Source organism: Tubulanus polymorphus, chromosome 8 (assembly GCF_964204645.1).
Source record: "Tubulanus polymorphus chromosome 8, tnTubPoly1.2, whole genome shotgun sequence".
In the NCBI taxonomy this organism is placed as follows: domain Eukaryota; kingdom Metazoa; phylum Nemertea; class Palaeonemertea; order Tubulaniformes; family Tubulanidae; genus Tubulanus; species Tubulanus polymorphus.
The window spans coordinates 1,659,660-1,679,248 of NC_134032.1; the positions used below are offsets into that span (position 1 = coordinate 1,659,660).

General features: G+C 41.6%; 1 protein-coding gene across 2 annotated transcripts in view; it reads left to right on the plus strand.

Moving 5' to 3' along the window:
* Positions 1-19,589, plus strand: part of LOC141909491 (replication factor C subunit 1-like) — a 20,886-nt gene continuing 1,297 nt past the window's right edge. The window contains exons 1-18 of one of the 2 annotated variants that reach the window (XM_074799885.1): positions 1-97; positions 1,231-1,680; positions 2,682-2,871; positions 4,321-5,090; positions 5,886-6,065; positions 7,590-7,703; positions 8,264-8,446; positions 8,943-9,111; positions 9,861-9,958; positions 10,753-10,864; positions 11,476-11,804; positions 12,421-12,519; positions 13,191-13,339; positions 14,146-14,263; positions 14,947-15,092; positions 15,411-15,624; positions 16,653-16,850; positions 18,229-18,548. In XM_074799885.1, coding sequence (XP_074655986.1) covers positions 95-97; positions 1,231-1,680; positions 2,682-2,871; positions 4,321-5,090; positions 5,886-6,065; positions 7,590-7,703; positions 8,264-8,446; positions 8,943-9,111; positions 9,861-9,958; positions 10,753-10,864; positions 11,476-11,804; positions 12,421-12,519; positions 13,191-13,339; positions 14,146-14,263; positions 14,947-15,092; positions 15,411-15,624; positions 16,653-16,850; positions 18,229-18,321 — 3,615 coding nt within the window. In that variant the 5' untranslated portion in view covers positions 1-94 and the 3' untranslated portion in view covers positions 18,322-18,548. Of the gene's footprint in view, positions 98-1,230; positions 1,681-2,681; positions 2,872-4,320; positions 5,091-5,885; positions 6,066-7,589; positions 7,704-8,263; positions 8,447-8,942; positions 9,112-9,860; positions 9,959-10,752; positions 10,865-11,475; positions 11,805-12,420; positions 12,520-13,190; positions 13,340-14,145; positions 14,264-14,946; positions 15,093-15,410; positions 15,625-16,652; positions 16,851-18,228; positions 18,549-19,589 lie in introns of those variants that run through there. The other variant, XM_074799886.1, reaches the window with a different exon arrangement.

Below are 19,589 nucleotides of genomic sequence, written 5' to 3' on the forward strand. Positions count from 1 at the left end.
GCAACACTTCCCGCGAAATGAACTGGAATGTTGAAAAAACTGCGAATAAAAGTGTCGAAAACATAAATTCGCTTTGAGCAACTGTAATTCAACCATGGTATGTGTTGCGAAATATATATTCATATCTGTTCGTTTCTGAATGGGGTGGTTAGAGTAAACATCAAATGGTATGGTAGAACTGTGGTACTGTACTGTAAGCGGGGCCTAAAAATGTCAAACCCAAAACCAAATCCAACCCACCAGCCAGCAAAAAAATTGAATTTTTCAGATTTTGCTATAAATGTAATTATAGTCTGTGGTGTCATTACATTGTCCTGTTGCCATCCTCGCTTGCCAGGGTTAGAATGCCTCCCGTCAAAACTTGCGCCAACACAAATCCTGGCCGCGAACCCCCTTCAATATTCAAAATGGCAATGCCTATAATGCAAGCAGTCAATACTGGAACGCCTATATATCGTATAGTAGTGTCTGCTGTACTGGCTCACTATAATATCAGGTCAATATCAGTCGCAATAGAAGGCCTAGGTGTTTGGTGCAGACAATTTGAAAAGAAGCTAATAGGCGTTTATGCGTGCTCTACACATCAGCTCGCATGAAGTGACGCGGTAGAAACGTGCATAGCACGTCCACAGCACTGAAAGGGTTAATGCGGTGTAGGAACTGAAGCAACAGCGTGGATTACTGAATGACATTTAAATTCAATCATTCTCTACGTTTTTTGAAGAAATCGAAGTAAATTTGTCATCGGAACCTTAGAACCCTATATATCAGAACGGCAATCGGCCGGGGCGGTCAAAAAATGCTTGAATTATGGTTGAAACTCGTTTAACTATTTGCCTGCCAGGCATATTTTTCAGGTTAATGCTACGCTTTGCCAGGATTTCCATGTTTTTTCAGAGATTCATAAAACAAAAACAAGAAGGGATATATTCATCAAATTTGCTTTATTTTGTTCATCTGGTCTTGCTTTTCCATGTAAAATAAGCAGCATTTCTTCTAAAAGTGATGAAATATATCTGCAGCAATCACAAGTGCAGAGGGGGTATTTTGCATAAAATATGGCCATTTATGCATGTTCAACCCCTATTTCAATAGATAACACTACTGTTGTGTTGTGCGATGAATTTGCCATCTATCCCTAAAGCTAAGAAACAAGTCAACCGTACCAGTACCAGTTTCGGCAGGCAATGAGTAAACCCGGATTAAAAAACTTTTTCTCCCATTTTCCAGGATATTCGAAAGTTTTTCAGCCCGCCGGGAAAAACTGCAGCAGGGAAGAAATCAGCGCCGACCGCGTCTCTTAACAACAATAATAATATCAACAAGGTCAAGGACAAATCGAGCGAGGACGTGACAGACGGAACGCGCGTCGATTCGAGTCGGAAATCGTCGTCGTCGAAACGCAAACTGGACGCGTTCGACTCGGTGGTCGCCGTCGATTCCGATTCGGCCGGCGACGAACCGGAATCGCCGTTGCCGCGGAAACGACAAAAACGGTCGTCGCCGTCGAAAAAACGCGAAAAAAGAGCGACGTCGAAAAACGGTTCGGATAGAAAACGCGGAAAGAAGAAACGGTCGTCGGCGTCGCGCGGCGACGAGGATGAAGATGAAGATGTTGTTATCGTAGATGAAGATGAGAATCCGATTCCGAACAGCGTTAAACGAAAAAAAAGCGAAAAGGTTTTTATGACAATTTTTTATCAGGGGGGCGGATTTTATGTGGCCGTGTCCTGGGTCTGGACCGCGGCGCTCCCATTGAGTTTGACATTTTTGAAAGTTGCGTATTTCTGGATCTTCAAAATTAATTATTTGAAATGTAGAAGTCAATTGAAGCGCGGTTATCCGTTGACACTAGCGACACCTGGGGGATTATCGCCGAATCCTCGCTTGCCTCAGTAGCCTCGCCTGTATCCCAGTCCTTATTCATGAACTAATGAGAAAAGTCGACTCAAATTTACTTGAAATGTACAAGAAATTGAGTAACACAGTACAACTAGCGACACCTGGCGGATTATGGCTGAATCCTCGCTTGCCACCGTAGCCTTGCCAGTATCTCTTTGGGATATGATAGTGAAGCAGACGCTTCGATTCTATGTAATCTTGAACACTTAAATTAGACCCTCCTCTAGGTCCCTGAGAAGTTTCAGAGCCCTAGGGCCACTATTAAGGTCGCGCGAGATGTTAGAAGTGGGTCGGTTTTCAGGTCTCAACTTAACTCTTTCAGTGCGTCTACACCGCAGTGCGGAGTATAAATTGGTGATGGATTTTGCTAGTACACCGCATTGCGGTGTATTGATGTAATTAGTAATTACTAATTATCTCTCTTGAAAGATGGCAGCACCTGTCAAACACAGTGAAATATTAGTGACTAACGATACATCGCACCGCAGTGTAGACGCACTATAGTGGTATTCCCGTTATTCAACACACTAGGGTGGAATTTCTCAGAATTTTCAAATTTTCTTAAGCACTATAGGGTATTGATTAGTCAGCACTGAAAAGGTTAAAGTGTATTTTCGCGTATATTAGACGCTCATTTTAACGGTCTGGGCAGGGTCCGCCCAGACCCAACGGACCCCTGTGCCCTTGGAAGCTCCTTACATCCAGTAATGACTGATCTGTGGGGACCGCCCTACCCCCTGAATATTACCGATGTTGAAATGATGGATTTTCTCAATCAGGTGTCGAGTGTCGATGAAGATTTCGAGAAGGAGGTCGCGACGAAATCGAAAAAACCTAAAATCGACGACAAGTCGAAGAAACGTCAAAAGAAAGGAACCGTGATTTACGATTCGGACTCCGATGACGACGAGCCGAAACCGACAAAACAACGGAAACCTCGGAAAAAGAAAGAAATCATCGCCGTTTCAGGTTAGAAATTAGTATTTTGAGAACTGTTTTTTGTGCGTGTGTGTCGGGATCCAGTTCCATAGTTCTGAGTTAAGATTTAACTCTAGAGTTAAAACATTGAAAATGAGCTAACTTAAACTCAGAGTTAACTCAAACTCACAACACTGGGTCCAGATGTATGTTTTTTTGATGCAGCCTTTTTCAACGTTAAGCTGGGACTTTAATTCAAAGCGTTGGTCTATCAAGAAAGCTTAGTGTAAGACTTAGGCCCAAGGCCAGGGGATGACTTGATTTTCAGGTCTATCAAAGAAGCTAAGTGTAAGACTTAAGTCTAAGGGGTTGACTCAGTTGTCAGGTCTATCAAGGAAGCGTAGTGTAAGACTTCAACCCAAGGGGATGACTTAACTTTCAGGTCTAACAAGAAAGCTTAGTTTCTGGTTCTCAACGTGATTTATGAAAATCAGAATTTGTTCTTTCCGAGTCCCTCCTTGATTCCTTGAAATCTCCTTCTTAACCAAAAAATTTTTTTAAGGTCCTCGAATATCCTTGAATTTGAGCAACATGCTCAAAAGTCCCTGAAAACTTGAATTCGGTGAAATTGGCGGTCAGAAATCTTTAGGTTTTAACCCTTTCAGTGCTGACTAATTAATATCCTATAGTGCTGGTGATAATTTGAAAATTCTAAAAAATTGCACCCTAGTGTGTTGAATAACGGGAATAGCAATATAGTGCGTCTACACTGCGGTGCGGTGTATCGTTAGTTACTAGTATTTCACTATGTTTGACACGTGCTGCCATCTTTCAAGAGAGATAATTACTAATTAAATTAATACACTGCAGTGCAATGTACTAGCATAATCTATTGCTGATTTATACACCGCACTGCCGTGTTGACGCACTGAAAGCGTTAAGCCTTGTTAGCAGTCAAAGGCCTATAGACACTGATTCCTCTGAAATAATGGTTTACTGAAATAAACATTACTGATTTAGGAATCTACAGTTATTGAGATATGAAAGTGATGCAGACGCTTCCTTGAAATCTGAAATTTTCTCCTTAAAAACTCCTTGGCCCGGTTTCATAGACCGAGTATCGAAGTTATCCCTAGGGGTAAATCCTCAATCTGGGGTGACAACCACCGTAGTGACAATGAGAAACCATGGTTATAACCGACGGATTTCAAAATATTCCCAGGGACTATTTTTCTGCCACATCTATGATACCCAGCCCTGGTCATTAATTAATGTGTCCCGCTGTCTAAAAATCTTCAACTTAGATTTTCGAGATTTCTGGATGAATTTGACCCGTTCCGAATATTCTATGGAACCGGCCCCTGGTTACAACTGACGAATTTCAAAATATTCCCAGGGACTATTTTTCTGCCACATCTATGAAACCCAGCCCTTGAGTTCTGGAATGACCGATCAGCAGGGACCCTGTCTAATTATAGAAATGTTTCTTAAATTTTGTAGACGATGAACAGCCGGGACCACTTCGTTCGGCGTTCCAGCACGCGGCCGATACCGCCGTGGCGCCGCCTGTCGCCAAGAAACCGACCGCCGCCAAGGCCACCGGTAAACCGACGACCGTTTTGGACTTCTTCGGCTCGGCGACCGTTCAACGATCGACAAAATTGACGACGGGAACGACGCCGAATCACCCGCGATCGAAATTAGACAAGTCCGAGAATAAACGCGACCGTTCGAAGAACATAGAGACAGCGCCACCTAGTTTTGACGCGTCGATGGAGTTATTCGACGACGATGATTTCAAAGAAACGTTGCGTCTGATCGACACGGACGCGTTAGACAAACAGCAGCAGCAGACGGAATCCGAGGGGAAGGAATCAAAGGAATCTACGCGAAACGACAAATCCGGGCAGACGAGTCTCGCGAGTAAGATTTCGGCGAAAGCAAAAGTTTACGTCGAGGACACACCGGAAAAGTTTCACGGTAAATCCGCGAAGCAACGAATCGACGAGGAATCTTCGGATTCGCGGAATACGATTCGCGACGAATCGGAACGAATGGACGTTTCGCCGACGAAAACAACGCCGGAAAAACAACGCGCGAATCCTAGTCGTCACGGCGATAAGAATTCTCCGGTGTCGAAGAAATCACCAAAGAAATCTCCGGTTAAAACTCCGCCCGACACGGGCGGTAAATCACGCGGTAACCCGGGTTACTGGGCTTATAAGAATCGCGCCGGCCCGTCGGCTCCGGGGTCGAAAGAAATTCCGGAGGTAAGAATTTGGGAAGATCAAACGAGTTTAGTTCGAATTGCGTTTTAAGTTCAGGTTCAAAATCAAGTTCGAAAATATCTGCTGCCAGAGTGGATGTCAATACATTCTATCGATGCTGATTTTGCTTTGAAATATATTGAGCTAATGTGGAAAATAGACGATTACGCCGAAATTATGCTGAAATTTTTTGTATTTTTTGGAGGGATCGAAAGCCTTGTTATTTTTTGACTGTGGAAGTATTGTATTAGTAAGGCCTGGTTATTCAATTATCAGTAGGATTGAATATACAGGAAAGTGTTATGGAATTACCCTGAAATGTATGACTGGTCTAGTATTCCGGTGAACGCATTGTGAAAATGCTTCCTTATGGGGCCTCATTTCACTGGAAAGAACTTCTTTCCGAGTCCAAAAGTCCGTCCTTTTGGGTCTAAAATTTTCGGAAAAAAATCCTTCTTAGTACTTCGTTTAATCCTGGCCTTACCACTGGAAACCCTGTTAAGAGACCTTAGCAGCCAGGATGTCATACACTTAACAATGAATGCAGCCCCCTTAAAAATTGTAGCACACGCAGAACACCCCCCACTCCCCACCCCCCACGCTATTAGTCTCATTATCTGCTTCAACATCAATCCGAATTCTGGATTCTCATTCATCTTGTGAGCCCTCATTTCACTGGAAAGAACTTCTTTCCGAGTCCAAAAGTCCCTCCTTTTGGGTCTAAAATTTTCGAAAAAAAAATCCTTCTTAGTACTCCTTTTTACCCTGGCCTCATTTTATCTCAATAATCGTTTTCAGGGAGGAGAGAATTGTCTGGAAGGTTTGACGTTCGTCGTGACGGGCGTTTTAGAATCGTTGGAACGTGACGAGGCGAAGTCGCTGATCGAACGCTACGGCGGCAAAATGACGACGAGTTTGAGCAAGAAAACGTCGTACGTCGTCATCGGCGACGGCGCCGGGGAAAGCAAAATGGCGAAGGTAATCGATTAGATATCATCTCTTTAACCTCTTCACTACCATAGGTAATGTAACGCCCCTCACCAGAGAATTTTCCCATATTCATATTTATTTTCGATTCAGTTCATTATTTGAGGCACAGATTCGCCATCTATGAGTCAATAGTGTAACTAAACTGAAGATCATTTAGTACGTCTATACACCGGCGGCGTAGTGACTCACCGCACCAGCAATTGTAGTAAATGAATATATTTGCGACGTAAATATACGTCGCGCATGGTAGCTAAGAGGTTAACCTCCTGACGAAGGAACAATGAAGTTAGCCGTCTTTACTCGGGGTCCGTACGACTCCTTGATTCCTTGAAAACCTGCTTCTAAACCAAAAAATGTTTTTCGAGGTCCGCGAATATCGTTGCATTTGAGCAAAATGCCGAAAACTCCTTGAATTTTGTGAAATTGGCAATTGTGGAAAATCGTTAGATTCTAGGCCTAGTTAGTAGTTATAGGCCTAATACACAGTTTACTGTGATATCTACCGTATTGGAGATACACTCCTCGAAAGAAAGAAAAGTAGCTTTCCGTGTGGGGCTGAGCAAAGCCTTTAGGCCTCTGTCATTTCCGTGTGGGGCTGAGCAAAGCCTTTGGGCCTCTGTCATTTCCATGTGGGACTGAGCAAAGCCTTTGGGCCTCTGTCATTTCCATGTGGGACTGAGCAAAGCCTTTAGGCCTCTGTCATTTCCGTGTGGGGCTGAGCAAAGCCTTTAGGCCTTTGTCATTTCCGTGTGGGGCTGAGCAAAGCCTTGAGGCCTCTGTCATGAGAACCCTGTAAAATGGGAAAGGACAATGAAGGAACAAAGTTAACTGGGAAGGCTGTATGTCGGGGGGGATTTATGGAGGTAGACATCTACGTATTTCGGAAAGGTATAGGCCTATGTCATGAGGGGTTCATAGAGGCGGCCTAGTTAGTAGTCATAAGCCTAATACGCACACAGATTCCGCTGAATTAATGGTTTACTGAATTATAAACAGTATCGATTTAGGAGATACACGCAAGTAGCTTTCTCTGAGCCAAGCATAGATTTTAGGCCTCTGTCGCTAGCACCCAGTTAAAAGGGAAAGAGAAAGTTTACTGGAAGGCTGTATGTCGGGGGGGATTTATGGAGGTAGACATCTACGTATGTCGGAAAGGTATAGGCCTAATGTAATGAGGAGTTCATAGAGGCGGCCATCTTTAACCGAAGCGTGCGTGCCACGGGGGATTCATCTGGGCAGACGTCTTCTATGGAAGTAGTTTCGATAATTCAATGATATAATATTTCGCTGATATCCGTGTGGGATGTGGCCATCTTTTCCAGGTCAGAGGATATTAGTGATAAAATGTCGTTCGGGGGGGGAATTTGTGAAGGAAACCTTTTCTTAAATGTGATATGACGATGGATAAGGGTAACTTGAAAGAGACCTTCTGTGGTATGGGTCTCTATAGGACTATTTTAAGATTTCTTGATCAGCCATGCCATTCACGTATATTCTGTTGGTTTTGTTTAGGTTGAACAGTTTAAAACTAAACAACTCGACGAGGACGGATTTTTGGACCTGATTCGAACATTACCCGCGAAAAAATCTAAATATACCATCGCAGCCGAGGCTGAAGCTAAGAAGGTAAATATCGAGATGAGATTTTAGTCGTAGAGGGCCAATTTTCGAAGTTCAACGCAGCAGGTTAAATATGTAATTCTTAGCTTCAATTCAAGATGGCAAATGACGAAGTGAAATATTAGCAACTAAAGATGCACCGCACTGCGCATTTTAATTTTTCGTAGCCCAACAACAAAATGTCGTTCAGGGGTATTAATGAAGGAAATCTTTTCTGGAAGGAAAGGGACTTAGATGTAATTCAACAATCGCTTAGCGGAATTAGAAGGAACCCTTTTGTGGTTGGGGTCTCTATCACAGTTCGATATTGTTGGCTACATTCATGAAGGCCTATATTCTGTTGGGATATTCCCTTGGGATACCGGGGACACTGTCGAAAGTGAGTCCTGTATACAGTCCGGGAACTAACTCCAAACATCGTCTGCCTGTATCAAAAGCCATCAACTATTGTTACTTCTAGACTCAGTGTTTTGATTCTGCGGTCACATCGCTATGAATAGGACTCGTGTTGACCCCGCGAAGACGTTTTAATGTCTGATCTTTCTCCGTAACTTTCACATTTTCAGAGGAAGTCTCAATCGACCCCGAAATCGAGTTCGCTTCCCGCGGTCGATTCCGCCGACCGCCAATCGTCCTGTACGACGACGCCAAAATCGAGCAAATTCAGCCAATCGCAGCCGCTGTTACAAACACCGCCGGCGACGTCGAGCCAGAAATCTGATTGGTCGCAAAAAACAGCCAGTCCTCAGGTACATAATCTTCGTCCTTTAACCCTTTCAGTGCGTCTACACCGCAGTGCAGTGTATAAACCGGTGATGGATTTTGCTAGTACACCGCGGTGTACTGATGTAATTACGAATCAGCGATAGATTTTGCTAGTACACCGCACTGCAGTGTATTGATGTAATTAGTAATTCGTTTTTATCTCTATTGAAAAATGGCAGCACCTGTCAAATATAGTGAAATATTAGTAACTAACGATACACCGCACCGCGGTGTAGACGCACTATAGTGGTATTCCTGTTGTTCAACACACTAGGGTGGAATTTCTTAACATTTTCAAATTATCTCCAGCACTATAGGGTATTAATTAGTCAGCACTGAAAGGGTTAACTCATTGAAAAGTTTTTAGTTTTTGAACAAGACTCAGTTTGAAAATTTCTAATTTTGGATATGAGTTTAATGAGAATTGCTATTTTGAAAATAACGAAACCACTGTTTTTGTTTACTCGGCGCCCCCTGCAGCCGTCAACCGGAACTACTACAGAACCGAGTTTATTATGGGTCGACAAGTACAAACCATCGACTTTGAAACACGTGATCGGGCAACAGGGAGACAAGAGCAACGCTAGAAAACTGCTGCACTGGCTCGTCAACTGGCAGAAAAATCGCACTCAAAAACAGAAATTTTCAGGTGAGTTAAAACAAAACTAATTGAATTTCGAATATATTGAGTTGGTGGTTAGGAGAAATCTTAGTTGAATTGTTCCCATGTTACTCTGTTATGTGGTTATGAGGCACATCTAGCCGGTTGCCTACTACCCCTTTATTCTTTAAAATCTCGAACGGACCGGTTCCATAGTCATGGCTTAGACTTAAGACCAGTATAAGACCAACTTAGTTATATAGCCAATCTAACAACTTAAGACCAGTCTAAGCTCATTTTGGTTCTATAGCCAATCTAACAACTTAAGACCAGTCTAAGCTCATTTTAGTTCTATAGCCAATCTAACTATACTTAAGACCAGTCTAAACTCATTTTGGTTCTATAACCAATCTAACAACTTAAGACCAGTCTAAGACCAACTTAGTTCTATAGCCAATCTAACAACTTAAGACCAGTCCAAGCTCATTTTAGTTCTAAAGCCAATCTAACTATGCTTAAGACCAATCTAAGCTCATTTGGTTCTATAACCAATCTAACAACTTAAGACCGGTCTAAGCTCATTTTGGTTCTATAACCAATCTAACAACTTAAGACCAGTCTAAGGCCAACTTAGTTCTATAGCCAATCTAACAACTTAAGACCAGTCTTACGATTTAAGACCACTTTTGGAGTTAAGTCACGTCTGTGCAACAACTGGCCTCAGAATTGTAACTTAGTTTGGAAATGTGCCTCGCGTTAAACACAATGGTAACAGTAGATTTATTTTCTGTGTACAGGTAACCGTTGGAATGACGACGGAGCGTCGTTTAAGGCGGCCCTGCTCTCCGGTCCTCCGGGTATCGGTAAAACGACTACTGCTCATCTCGTGTGTAAGGTCAGTCTCACTGTTCGTCTGCTCGATTAGTCGTATCTACCAATCAAATCGCTCCGATTAAATCAATCAATTATCTACCGATTACTGACTTTGCTCCAATCCGATCGATCGACGACTTTTAGCTCTTGGGAATGAATCTATTTTGCTTAACCCTGTCAGTGCTGACTAATAAATACCCTATAGTGCTAGAGATAATTTGAAAATTTTGAAAAATTCCACCTTAGTGTGTTGAATAACGGGAATAGCACTACAGTGCGTCTACACCGCGGTGCAGCGTAACGTTAGTTACTAATATTTTACTATGTTTGACAGGTGCTGCCATCTTTCAGTAGAGATAATTACTAATTACTTATTACATCAATACACCGCAGTGCGGTGGACTAGCAAAATCCATCACCGATTTATACATCGCACTGCGGTGTAGACACACTGAAAGGGTGTCTACACTGTGTCTACACTGAACTGCGGTGTATAAATTGGTGATGGATTTTGTTAGTACACCGCACTGCAGTGTATTGAATTAGTAATTAGTAATTATCTCTCGAAAGATGGCAGCACCTGTCAAACACCGTGAAATATTAGTAACTAATGATACACCGCGCCGCGGTGTTGACACACTATAGTGGTATTCCCGTTATTCAACACACTAGAGTGGAAATTTCCCAAATTTTCACATTTTTTCCAGCACTCTAGGGTATTAATTAGTCAGCATGGAAAGGGTTAAGCTGCTGCTAAGCCAATCTTCCACTTAACGAAGGAATGAATATGAAATGCGTACATTTCGTTTTTTGTAGGAAGCCGGATTCTCGTTTATAGAATTGAACGCGTCCGATACTCGCAGTAAGAAGAATCTGGAGGAACACGTGATGACGGCTCTGAGAACTAAATCTTTAGTTAATTATATCGGTAAATAACGAAATTACTTCTCGAATCTATGTGTCGAAACTGGGGAACCTCTTTTCGATAAGAGTGGGCATTAGTTTTATAGATATTTAAAGATATTCTTAGGGATCACTGCTTAACTGGGACCTGATTTTATAAACAGTTATCTCTACTTATAAATCCTTAACCCTTTCAGTGCGTCTACACCGCAGTGCGGTGTATGAATCAGTGATGGATTTTGCTAGTACACTGCACTGCGGTGTATGTATGTAATTAGTAATTAGTTTTCATCTCTCTTGAAAAATGGCAGCACTTGTCAGACATAGTGAAATACTAGTAACTAACGATACACTGCACCGCGGTGTAGACGCACTATAGTGCTATTCGCGTTATTCAACACACTAGGGCGGAATTTTACAAAATTTTAAAATTATCTAGCACTATAGGGTATTAATAAGTCAGCACTGAAAGGGTTAACCGGGTCCCGGTTTTATATATCGGGCATCGAATTCTACGAACCTTTAAGGGGTTTTAAATTTATTCCTAGGGATAATTTTGAACCGAGACCCGTTTCGTAGACCGGGTTCCTATCAGCACGGCATCTAATCGATCATTTTTGATTGTTTTTTTTTAAGGAACTGGTAAAGAAGAGAATACGCGATTGAATCACTGTCTGTTGATGGACGAAGTGGACGGCATGGCCGGCAACGAGGACCGCGGCGGAATGCAAGAACTAATCAAACTGATAAAATCGTCACGTATCCCGATTATCTGCATGTGCAACGACCGCGCGCACATCAAAATCCGTTCGCTGGCGAATTACTGTTTCGATTTGCGGTTCTCGCGGCCGCGCGTCGAACAGATCAAGTCGGCGGCGATGTCGATCGTTTTTAAAGAAGGCCTGAACGTGTCGGCGCCGGCGCTGAACGAGATCATCCTCGCGTCGAATCAGGACGTCCGACAGGTACGTAGGGCCGGCGAAAAAAAAATTTCGATTTGCTCTTTTTCACGGGGTCCCTGCGACTCCTTGATTCCTTGCAAACTGCTGATAAACCAAAAATGTATTTCAAGGTCCTTGAATATCTTAGAATTTGTGCAAAATGTCCAAAATTTCTTCAATTCTGGAATAACTGATCTGTAGGGACCTTGTTTCAGCTCCGAAAGTCTCGTATCCTAGAATGCTACGGAAGAGATACCGTATTTTCCGATCGATAAGCTGATTTTAGCCTCAGATTTTTACCACAAGTTCCAGTTCCACAGTTTGAGTTAAGATTTAACTCTTACGTGTTCATTAACATTGAAAATTAACTAGTTTTAACTCAAAGCGTTTACTCTTAACTCACAACTGTGGAACCGAGTCCAGAATATCACGATCGAATGGAAAATCAGCTGTACGCGTTAGTAATAGTGCGGGCTGATGTTCTATGCTAATTCGCTTCATCCTACTAAAATTGGGGCTTGAGTTTTATTCGAATGTACATAAAATGACTACTCTATGAGCTCGGGGAGGCGAAGGGGGGCTTAAAAAATCAAAGCAGATTTTGAAAGTTCCGTTAAACGCCCCCGCGTTTAATTCGAAGGTAATTCACAACTTGGAGATGTTTTGCTCGAAAGACAAATCGTTGGACTACGACCAGGCGAAAAAAGACGCGTCGGCCGCGAAAAAAGATTTCAAAATCGTGAGTAAAAAGCGTGGAAAACTCCAACTAACAATCGAGTTAACTGACGAAACTAACGAAAGAAATGCCACAATAATGAAGCCAAGATTGAAAAATTCTATATCCGAATGATTGTATTTGAGGAGCGACGTTTCGGCTAACAACTGTTAGCCATCATCAGGCGTACCGTCGAATACAATCATTCTGATATAGAATTTTTCAATCTTGGCTTCGTTATTGTGGGATTTCTCTCGACATCGTCATACACGGATATTGTGTATCTTCTCGTCTAATCGAGTTAACCCTTTCAGTGCTGGCTAATTAATACCCTAAAGTGCTGGAGATAATTTGAAAATTTGTAAAAATTCCACCCTAGTGTGTTGAATAACGGGAATAGCACTATAGTGCGTCTACACCGCGGTGCAGTGTATCGTTAGTTACTAGTATTTCACTATGATTGACAGGTGCTGCCATCTTTCAACAGAGATAATTAGTAATTACTAATTAAATCAATACACCGCAGTGTGGTGTACTAGCAAAACCCATCACTGATTCGTACACCGCACTGCGGTGTAGACGCACTGAAAGGGTTATCAAACCAGAAATAATTATGATGTTTGATGAAATATCCATCGTGGAAACATTGTGTCTGATTGATTGGTTCAATTTTGTTGGTTTGTATTATTTTCTAGGGGCCGTTCGACGCGTGTAGACAGGTATTCTCCGGGTCGAGTTCGTCTATGACCGTCGACAAACGGTCGGAGCTATTTTTCGAAGATTACGGCATCATGCCGCTGTTCGTCCAGGAGAACTATATCCAGGTCAAACCGTTTTCAGCCAAGTACGTTTAAAATTCTTTTTCATTACGAGTCCGCGCAGATTATATATAGTCTCTACAACATGATAAGACAAAAACCCACTATCTACAGATAAAAATAATTTAAAAACAAGAATTTATTTTTTCAATCCAAAATATATAGAAGACACGAAGTATAGAATCACCTGACGATGATCTCTAGGACGAGATCGAAACGTCCTGTATTTTGTGTATTTTAGATTGAATAACTAAATTCTTGTTTTTAAATTCTTTTAATCTGTAAATAGTGGGATTTTATCATATTATCCGTTCACCACGTTTGAGTGTGGTCATCGTTCTACTCTACAACATCCTAGCTTGCCAGCGTTTGATTTCTGCCCGCACCAACACAGACCCTTCATTGGTCTATTACATTGCCCAAGATTTCTTGGGTGAACAGTTTGTCGCCCAGTGGCCACCGGTTTAAGCCAATCAGATGTGTTGTTTTTCATCGGTTGATTCGCTCTATCAGTTAATACAACGCATCTTATTGGCTAGGTATATAGACTGGTGGCCGCCGAGGGGAAACCAGTCCGCACAAGAAATCTTAGGCAGTGTTTATAGACCAATCAGATTGGCTATGTATATAGACTGGTGGCCGCTGAGGGGTAACCAGTCCACGCAAGAAATCTTAGGCAGTGTTTATAGACCAATGAAGGGTTTGTGTTGGCATGAGCTTAGGCGGGAGGCAATCAAACCCTGGCAAGTGAGGATGTCTCAACCGAGGAATAAGATGTGTCTAATTCGCTTACCGATCAATTACAATTTCGATCGGTGTTAATTTTTTTCAGCGGCGATCTAAAGAAGCATTTATCAGCGTTGAGTACGGCGGCTGACAGCATGTGCGACGGCGACCTGGTCGACCGATGCATTCGCGGCAACGGATGCTGGAGTTTACTCCCGTTACAGGTACCGGACCTTTCTTCGAGTCTTTGCTCTTGTGATGGCAACTTTTTAACCCTTTCAGTGCTGACCAATTAATACCCTATAGTGCTGGTGATAATTTGAAAATTTTGAAAAATTCCACCCTAGTGTGTTGAATAACGGGAATACCACTATAGTGCGTCTACACCGCGGTGCGGGGTATCGTTAGTTACAAGTATTTCACTATGTTTGACACGTGCTGCCATTTTTCAAGAGAGATAATTACTAACTACATCAAAACAACGCAGTGCGGTGTACTAGCAAAAATCTATCACCGATTAATACACCGCACTGCGGTGTAGATGCATTGAAAGGGTTAACAGTGTCTTTCAATAGACATAAAAACTAATTGCTAATTACATCAATACCCCGCAGTGCGGTGTACTAGCAAAATCTATCACTGGTTAATACACCGCGCTGCGGTGTAGACGCACTGAAAGGGTTAATTTAAAATTCAGTAGCGTTGGAACCATAGCGACTGCAGCGGTGAAAGCCGCGGCAATAATTTAGCGAATGACGTTTTTTTTTTTGTCGAAACTCTGTTTTTGACGAAATTGAAGTAAATTCGTCGCTGCAATATAAGAACCTGTCAAAAATTTCGCCGCGGAAATCAAAAATTGCTTCCAACATTGCGCCTGACATTTTTTCGAATGATTCGAATTCGACAGGGCGTCTACAGCACGGTGATTCCCGGTACGGTGATGGCCGGTCACATGACGTCGCAGATCTCGTTTCCCGGATGGCTCGGCAAGAATTCGACGACGCGTAAAACCGACCGCATCATACAAGAATTGAACTTTCACATGCGATTGAAGTAAGTTAGGTTCGGCAAGTAGAAATTCATTCAGCATTTTCAGGCGAAGTGTGGACGATCAGTTTTTGAAAGTGTGCTGATAAAATGTCTAATGTCTGGTGTTAGTAGTTCATTTTCAATTAAAAATGTCTCAGGTGAAGCACTGAACACATGTGAAGTGTGGACGATCAGTTTTTGAAAGTGTGCTGATAAAATATCTAATGTCCGGTGTTTGTAGTTCATTTTCGATAAAAAGTATCTGGATCGTGACCCCTATTTAAATTTAAGAAAATTGATTTAAAAATGTGTCATATTTTATTGTCGCCTTAATTTTTTCAGAATTTCGGCCGACAAACGCGCGTTGAACTTGGACTATCGACCGCATTTGAAACACGCGTTAACGAAGCCGTTGTTTGGCGACGACTCTACTCGGGTCGGCGAGGTCGTCGCTCTGTTGGACGAGTATTCTCTGTTGAAGGACGATTTCGACAGCGTGATGGAAATCAGCCAGTGGTCGAATTCTCCGGACGTGATGAGTAAAATACTGCCGAAGGTTAGAAAAAAAAAGTTTGAACTGTTTATTATCAGAGGGGCGAATTTGGCCTCGGTTCTCGAAGCGCTGCACAGTCGAGTATCGCACAGAACCACGGAGGACGGCGTGCGGGTCCTACTCCAAAAAATTCTTCTACGGCCAGATACAATCTGCGCGTTTGTGGGGACACCCGTCCCAAATAAAATCTTAAATATACGGTGGAACCTCGTTAAGTGCGAATCTTTTGGGTAAAAGTGAAATAGTCGTATTAAAAAGGTTTTCGCGTTATCCAAAGCCTAATTAGTGTAGATATCGATGGCTGGGACGAGCCGGAAATCATCGCGATAAACAGGTTTCATCTTTAACAAAATTCTAAGGGATCATTCATTTATTACGTACGCATAGAATTTGAAATTTTCAACCCCCCTCCCCCTCTGTACGCAAAATCGGCCATTTTTTTTTCGTATACATTGAGCATTACAGTACGCACTGACCCCCCCTCCCCCTCCCCTAATGCGTACGTAATAAATGAATGACTACGAAGGATTCTACAAACAAATTTCTATTGGATGTAACAATAATATTAGCAAATTGGGCACTTTCCCAAAATTACACCTGCTATGTACGGCCCTGCCCTGATAAGGGGTCATTCATTTATTACGTACTCATTAGGGGAGGGGGAGGGGTCAGTGCAATTGCGTACATGTATTGTAATGCTTAATGTATATATAAAAATTGCTGATTTTGCGTACAGAGGGGGGGGGGTTGAAAAATTCAAATTTTATGCGTACGTAATAAATAGATAATCCCTAAACATGATTACATCATTACAGTTGCTGTTTCCTCAATTGAGTTCAAAAACTTAAACGCAGTTTCAAAATCGCAGTTTTTTCTATTTTTGGTTATGATATGAGTTCTAGCGAGTTCTAGTTCATCGGCACTTTATTCAATGAATTATTTTATTCAAATGAATGATCCCATCTGATGCGATCATATCTAGAATGAAGCCGGTATCGACTCTCAAATCGTAATTTCGTTTCGAATCGCAGGTGAAAAGCGCGTTCACGCGGCTCTACAACAAAGAATCTCATTCGTTGCCGTACGCGATGACGGCGTCGGTGAAAAAACAACGCAAAACGACGGCCGCCGACGACGACGACGGAGGAACGCTGCTCGGAGCGGACGCAGCAGACGCCGCCGATGACGAGCCGGAGAACGACGACATCACAAAAGATGCCATGATTAAAGTATGTTTACTCATCAGTTTTTGAAAATGGCCCAAATGGGTCGAACGCTCATTGAGTTCTCTCTATGTACTTTTTGTTTTTAAACATTGGTGAAACGGTATATAGAGAATCCCGCACTGATAAAACGAGAAAGATGAAGTCCGAAAAGTTTCCTTTGAAGATAATAATTTATTGATTCGAAGTTGCGACTTTATCCAAATAGTCGTCTTCAGGAATACTGTATTCCTTGAGCTAGTTTAGTTTATTCAACGTTTCGACTATATCCTAATAGTCATCTTCAGGAATACTGTATTCCTTGAGCTAGTGTAGTTTATTCAACGTTTCGACTATATCCTAATAGTCATCTTCAGGAATACTGTATTCCTTGAGCTAGTGTAGTTTATTCAATTTTTCGACTTTATCCTAATAGTCATCTTCAGGGATACTGTATTCCTTGAGCTAGTATTGTTTATTCGATGTTTCGACTTTATCCTAATAGTCATCTTCAGGGATACTGTATTCCTTGAGCTAGTGTAGTTTATTCAACGTTTCGACTTTATCCTAATAGTCATCTTCAGGAATACTGTATTCCTTGAGCTAGTGTAGTGTATTCAACGTTTCGACTATATCCTAATAGTCATCTTCAGGAATACTGTATTCCTTGAGCTAGTGTAGTTTATTCAACGTTTCGACTATATCCTAATAGTCGTCTTCAGGAATACTGTATTCCTTGAGCTAGTGTAGTTTATTCAACGTTTCGACTATATCCTAATAGTCATCTTCAGGAATACTGTATTCCTTGAGCTAGTGTAGTTTATTCAACGTTTCGACTATATCCTAATAGCCATCTTCAAGAATACTGTATTCCTTGAGCTAGTGTAGTTTATTCAACGTTTCGACTATATCCTAATAGTCATCTTCAGGAATACTGTATTCCTTGAGCTAGTGTAGTTTATTCAACGTTTCCACTATATCCTAATAGTCATCTTCAGGAATACTGATGTTGTCCTCATTACAACCATTGATGAAACACTCTGAGTCCGTGTTGTAAAGATAATATAAAATCCCTGCCCACTAAGAATAGAAAGAGTCTGAAATGTTTCCTCAAACTAGTGTAGTTTATTCAAAGTTAATAGACATTCATCTTCAGGAATACTGTATTCCTTGAGCTAGAAGTTGATTTAACGTTTTAGACTATATCCTAATAGTCATCTTCAGGAATACTGTATTCCTTGAGCTAGTGTAGTTTATTCAACGTTTCAACTATATCCTAATAGTCATATTCAGGAATACAATATCCTGTTCAGTTCGTAGAATAAGATAGATCGATAGGCAGACGTTATAAGGGAAGTTGTGTAGTTTCAGTCATGTACGGCGTTTATGTTTGATTTATTTGCAGGTTAAGACGGCAGCTAAATCTAAGAAAGACAGTAAAACATCCAAGAGCAAAGACTCGAAACGAGGAGGCAAGGGCAAGGGCAAGGCGAAATAAATCACGCGTTGGAAAATCAGGGGGTGGTTGCTTAAAAGTTGGTTAGACGAGTTAACTAGTGGATATAGTTGACGTTGTGACAATTAAAAGTTCATCGTTACTATGGTATTTATCGGCCGGTTATCGTTAACCAACTTTTCAGCAACTGGCGCCCTTGTTCAATAATCTGAAATGTAAATATCAGACTCTGTACAAAATACATATCTATATCCTTGTTGTAATAAAAACACTGGAAATGAAAAACTGTTTATTTCAAGATAGTATTTAACTGGGTCTCGGTATCAAGAAGTCTTAATTTAAATTCTTCCATAATTCACGACTCTACTTGGTTCATCTTGGTTTATCTGGGTTCGTCAAGGTAAAAAACAAAAGCGATGAGAAACAAGGCAATCTTTTTGGCCTTGTTGAAGAATTATGATCGAATAATCATGCGGGAAAGATAGCGGGTAGCTCCGATGAATTTTACTCGGAGCCATCCATATACCGGATAAATCGTCGTTACACACCCGGAAATGAATTGACAAATCAATCAATAAAGTCGAATTAGAAAATCGAAAATCGGCGACCGAAAAAGTTTAGAAATGCGACAGATCAAGTGACATGTTTGAAAAGCAATGATTTCGAGTACGACAAAATATCAAACATTTACTGATTGAATACTTAGATGGTTTATCTGGAGATGTCAGTTTGTTAAATCGGTAGGTTTTTCGTAAATTGCAGATTAATTTACAGTTACAGACAGGCCTATGTATTCCCTCCTCCCGCGAGATGAGGCCCGGCCTCCCCTCACAGCTCATCAGTGAGCTCACTTCGAATCATGTGAATTCCATTCTTACTATTCCCTCCCCTCTTCTATTCATGGCATGAAACAGTTCACTTCAGCTGGATTCTCTCTCATCAGAAATTAACCGGCTGTCATCTACGTAGGCCTAAGGCTAGAAAATGATATACCCGTAATTTAAAGAAAAGTTTCGGTAAAAGTACAGATCTGCACCTCTCATGATTGATGCATTCTGCTGAATGACAGAATCTTTCTAGTGTAGATATCTTGAAATTAACTAATGGCAATGTACTGAATTGCTGATGACATTTTTAATCTGAAACAATGATATTTAATGTAATTGATTGAACTGTTTACACGGAGAGGTTTCATGAAGTTTGACATTTCGTGATTTTAATGAAAAAATTGATAGCTTAGTTCTTATTTCTGTTGACCTGGCCAGTTGCTGGTAGTTGCTTACTGTCGATGACGATCCTCCAGGTTTGAT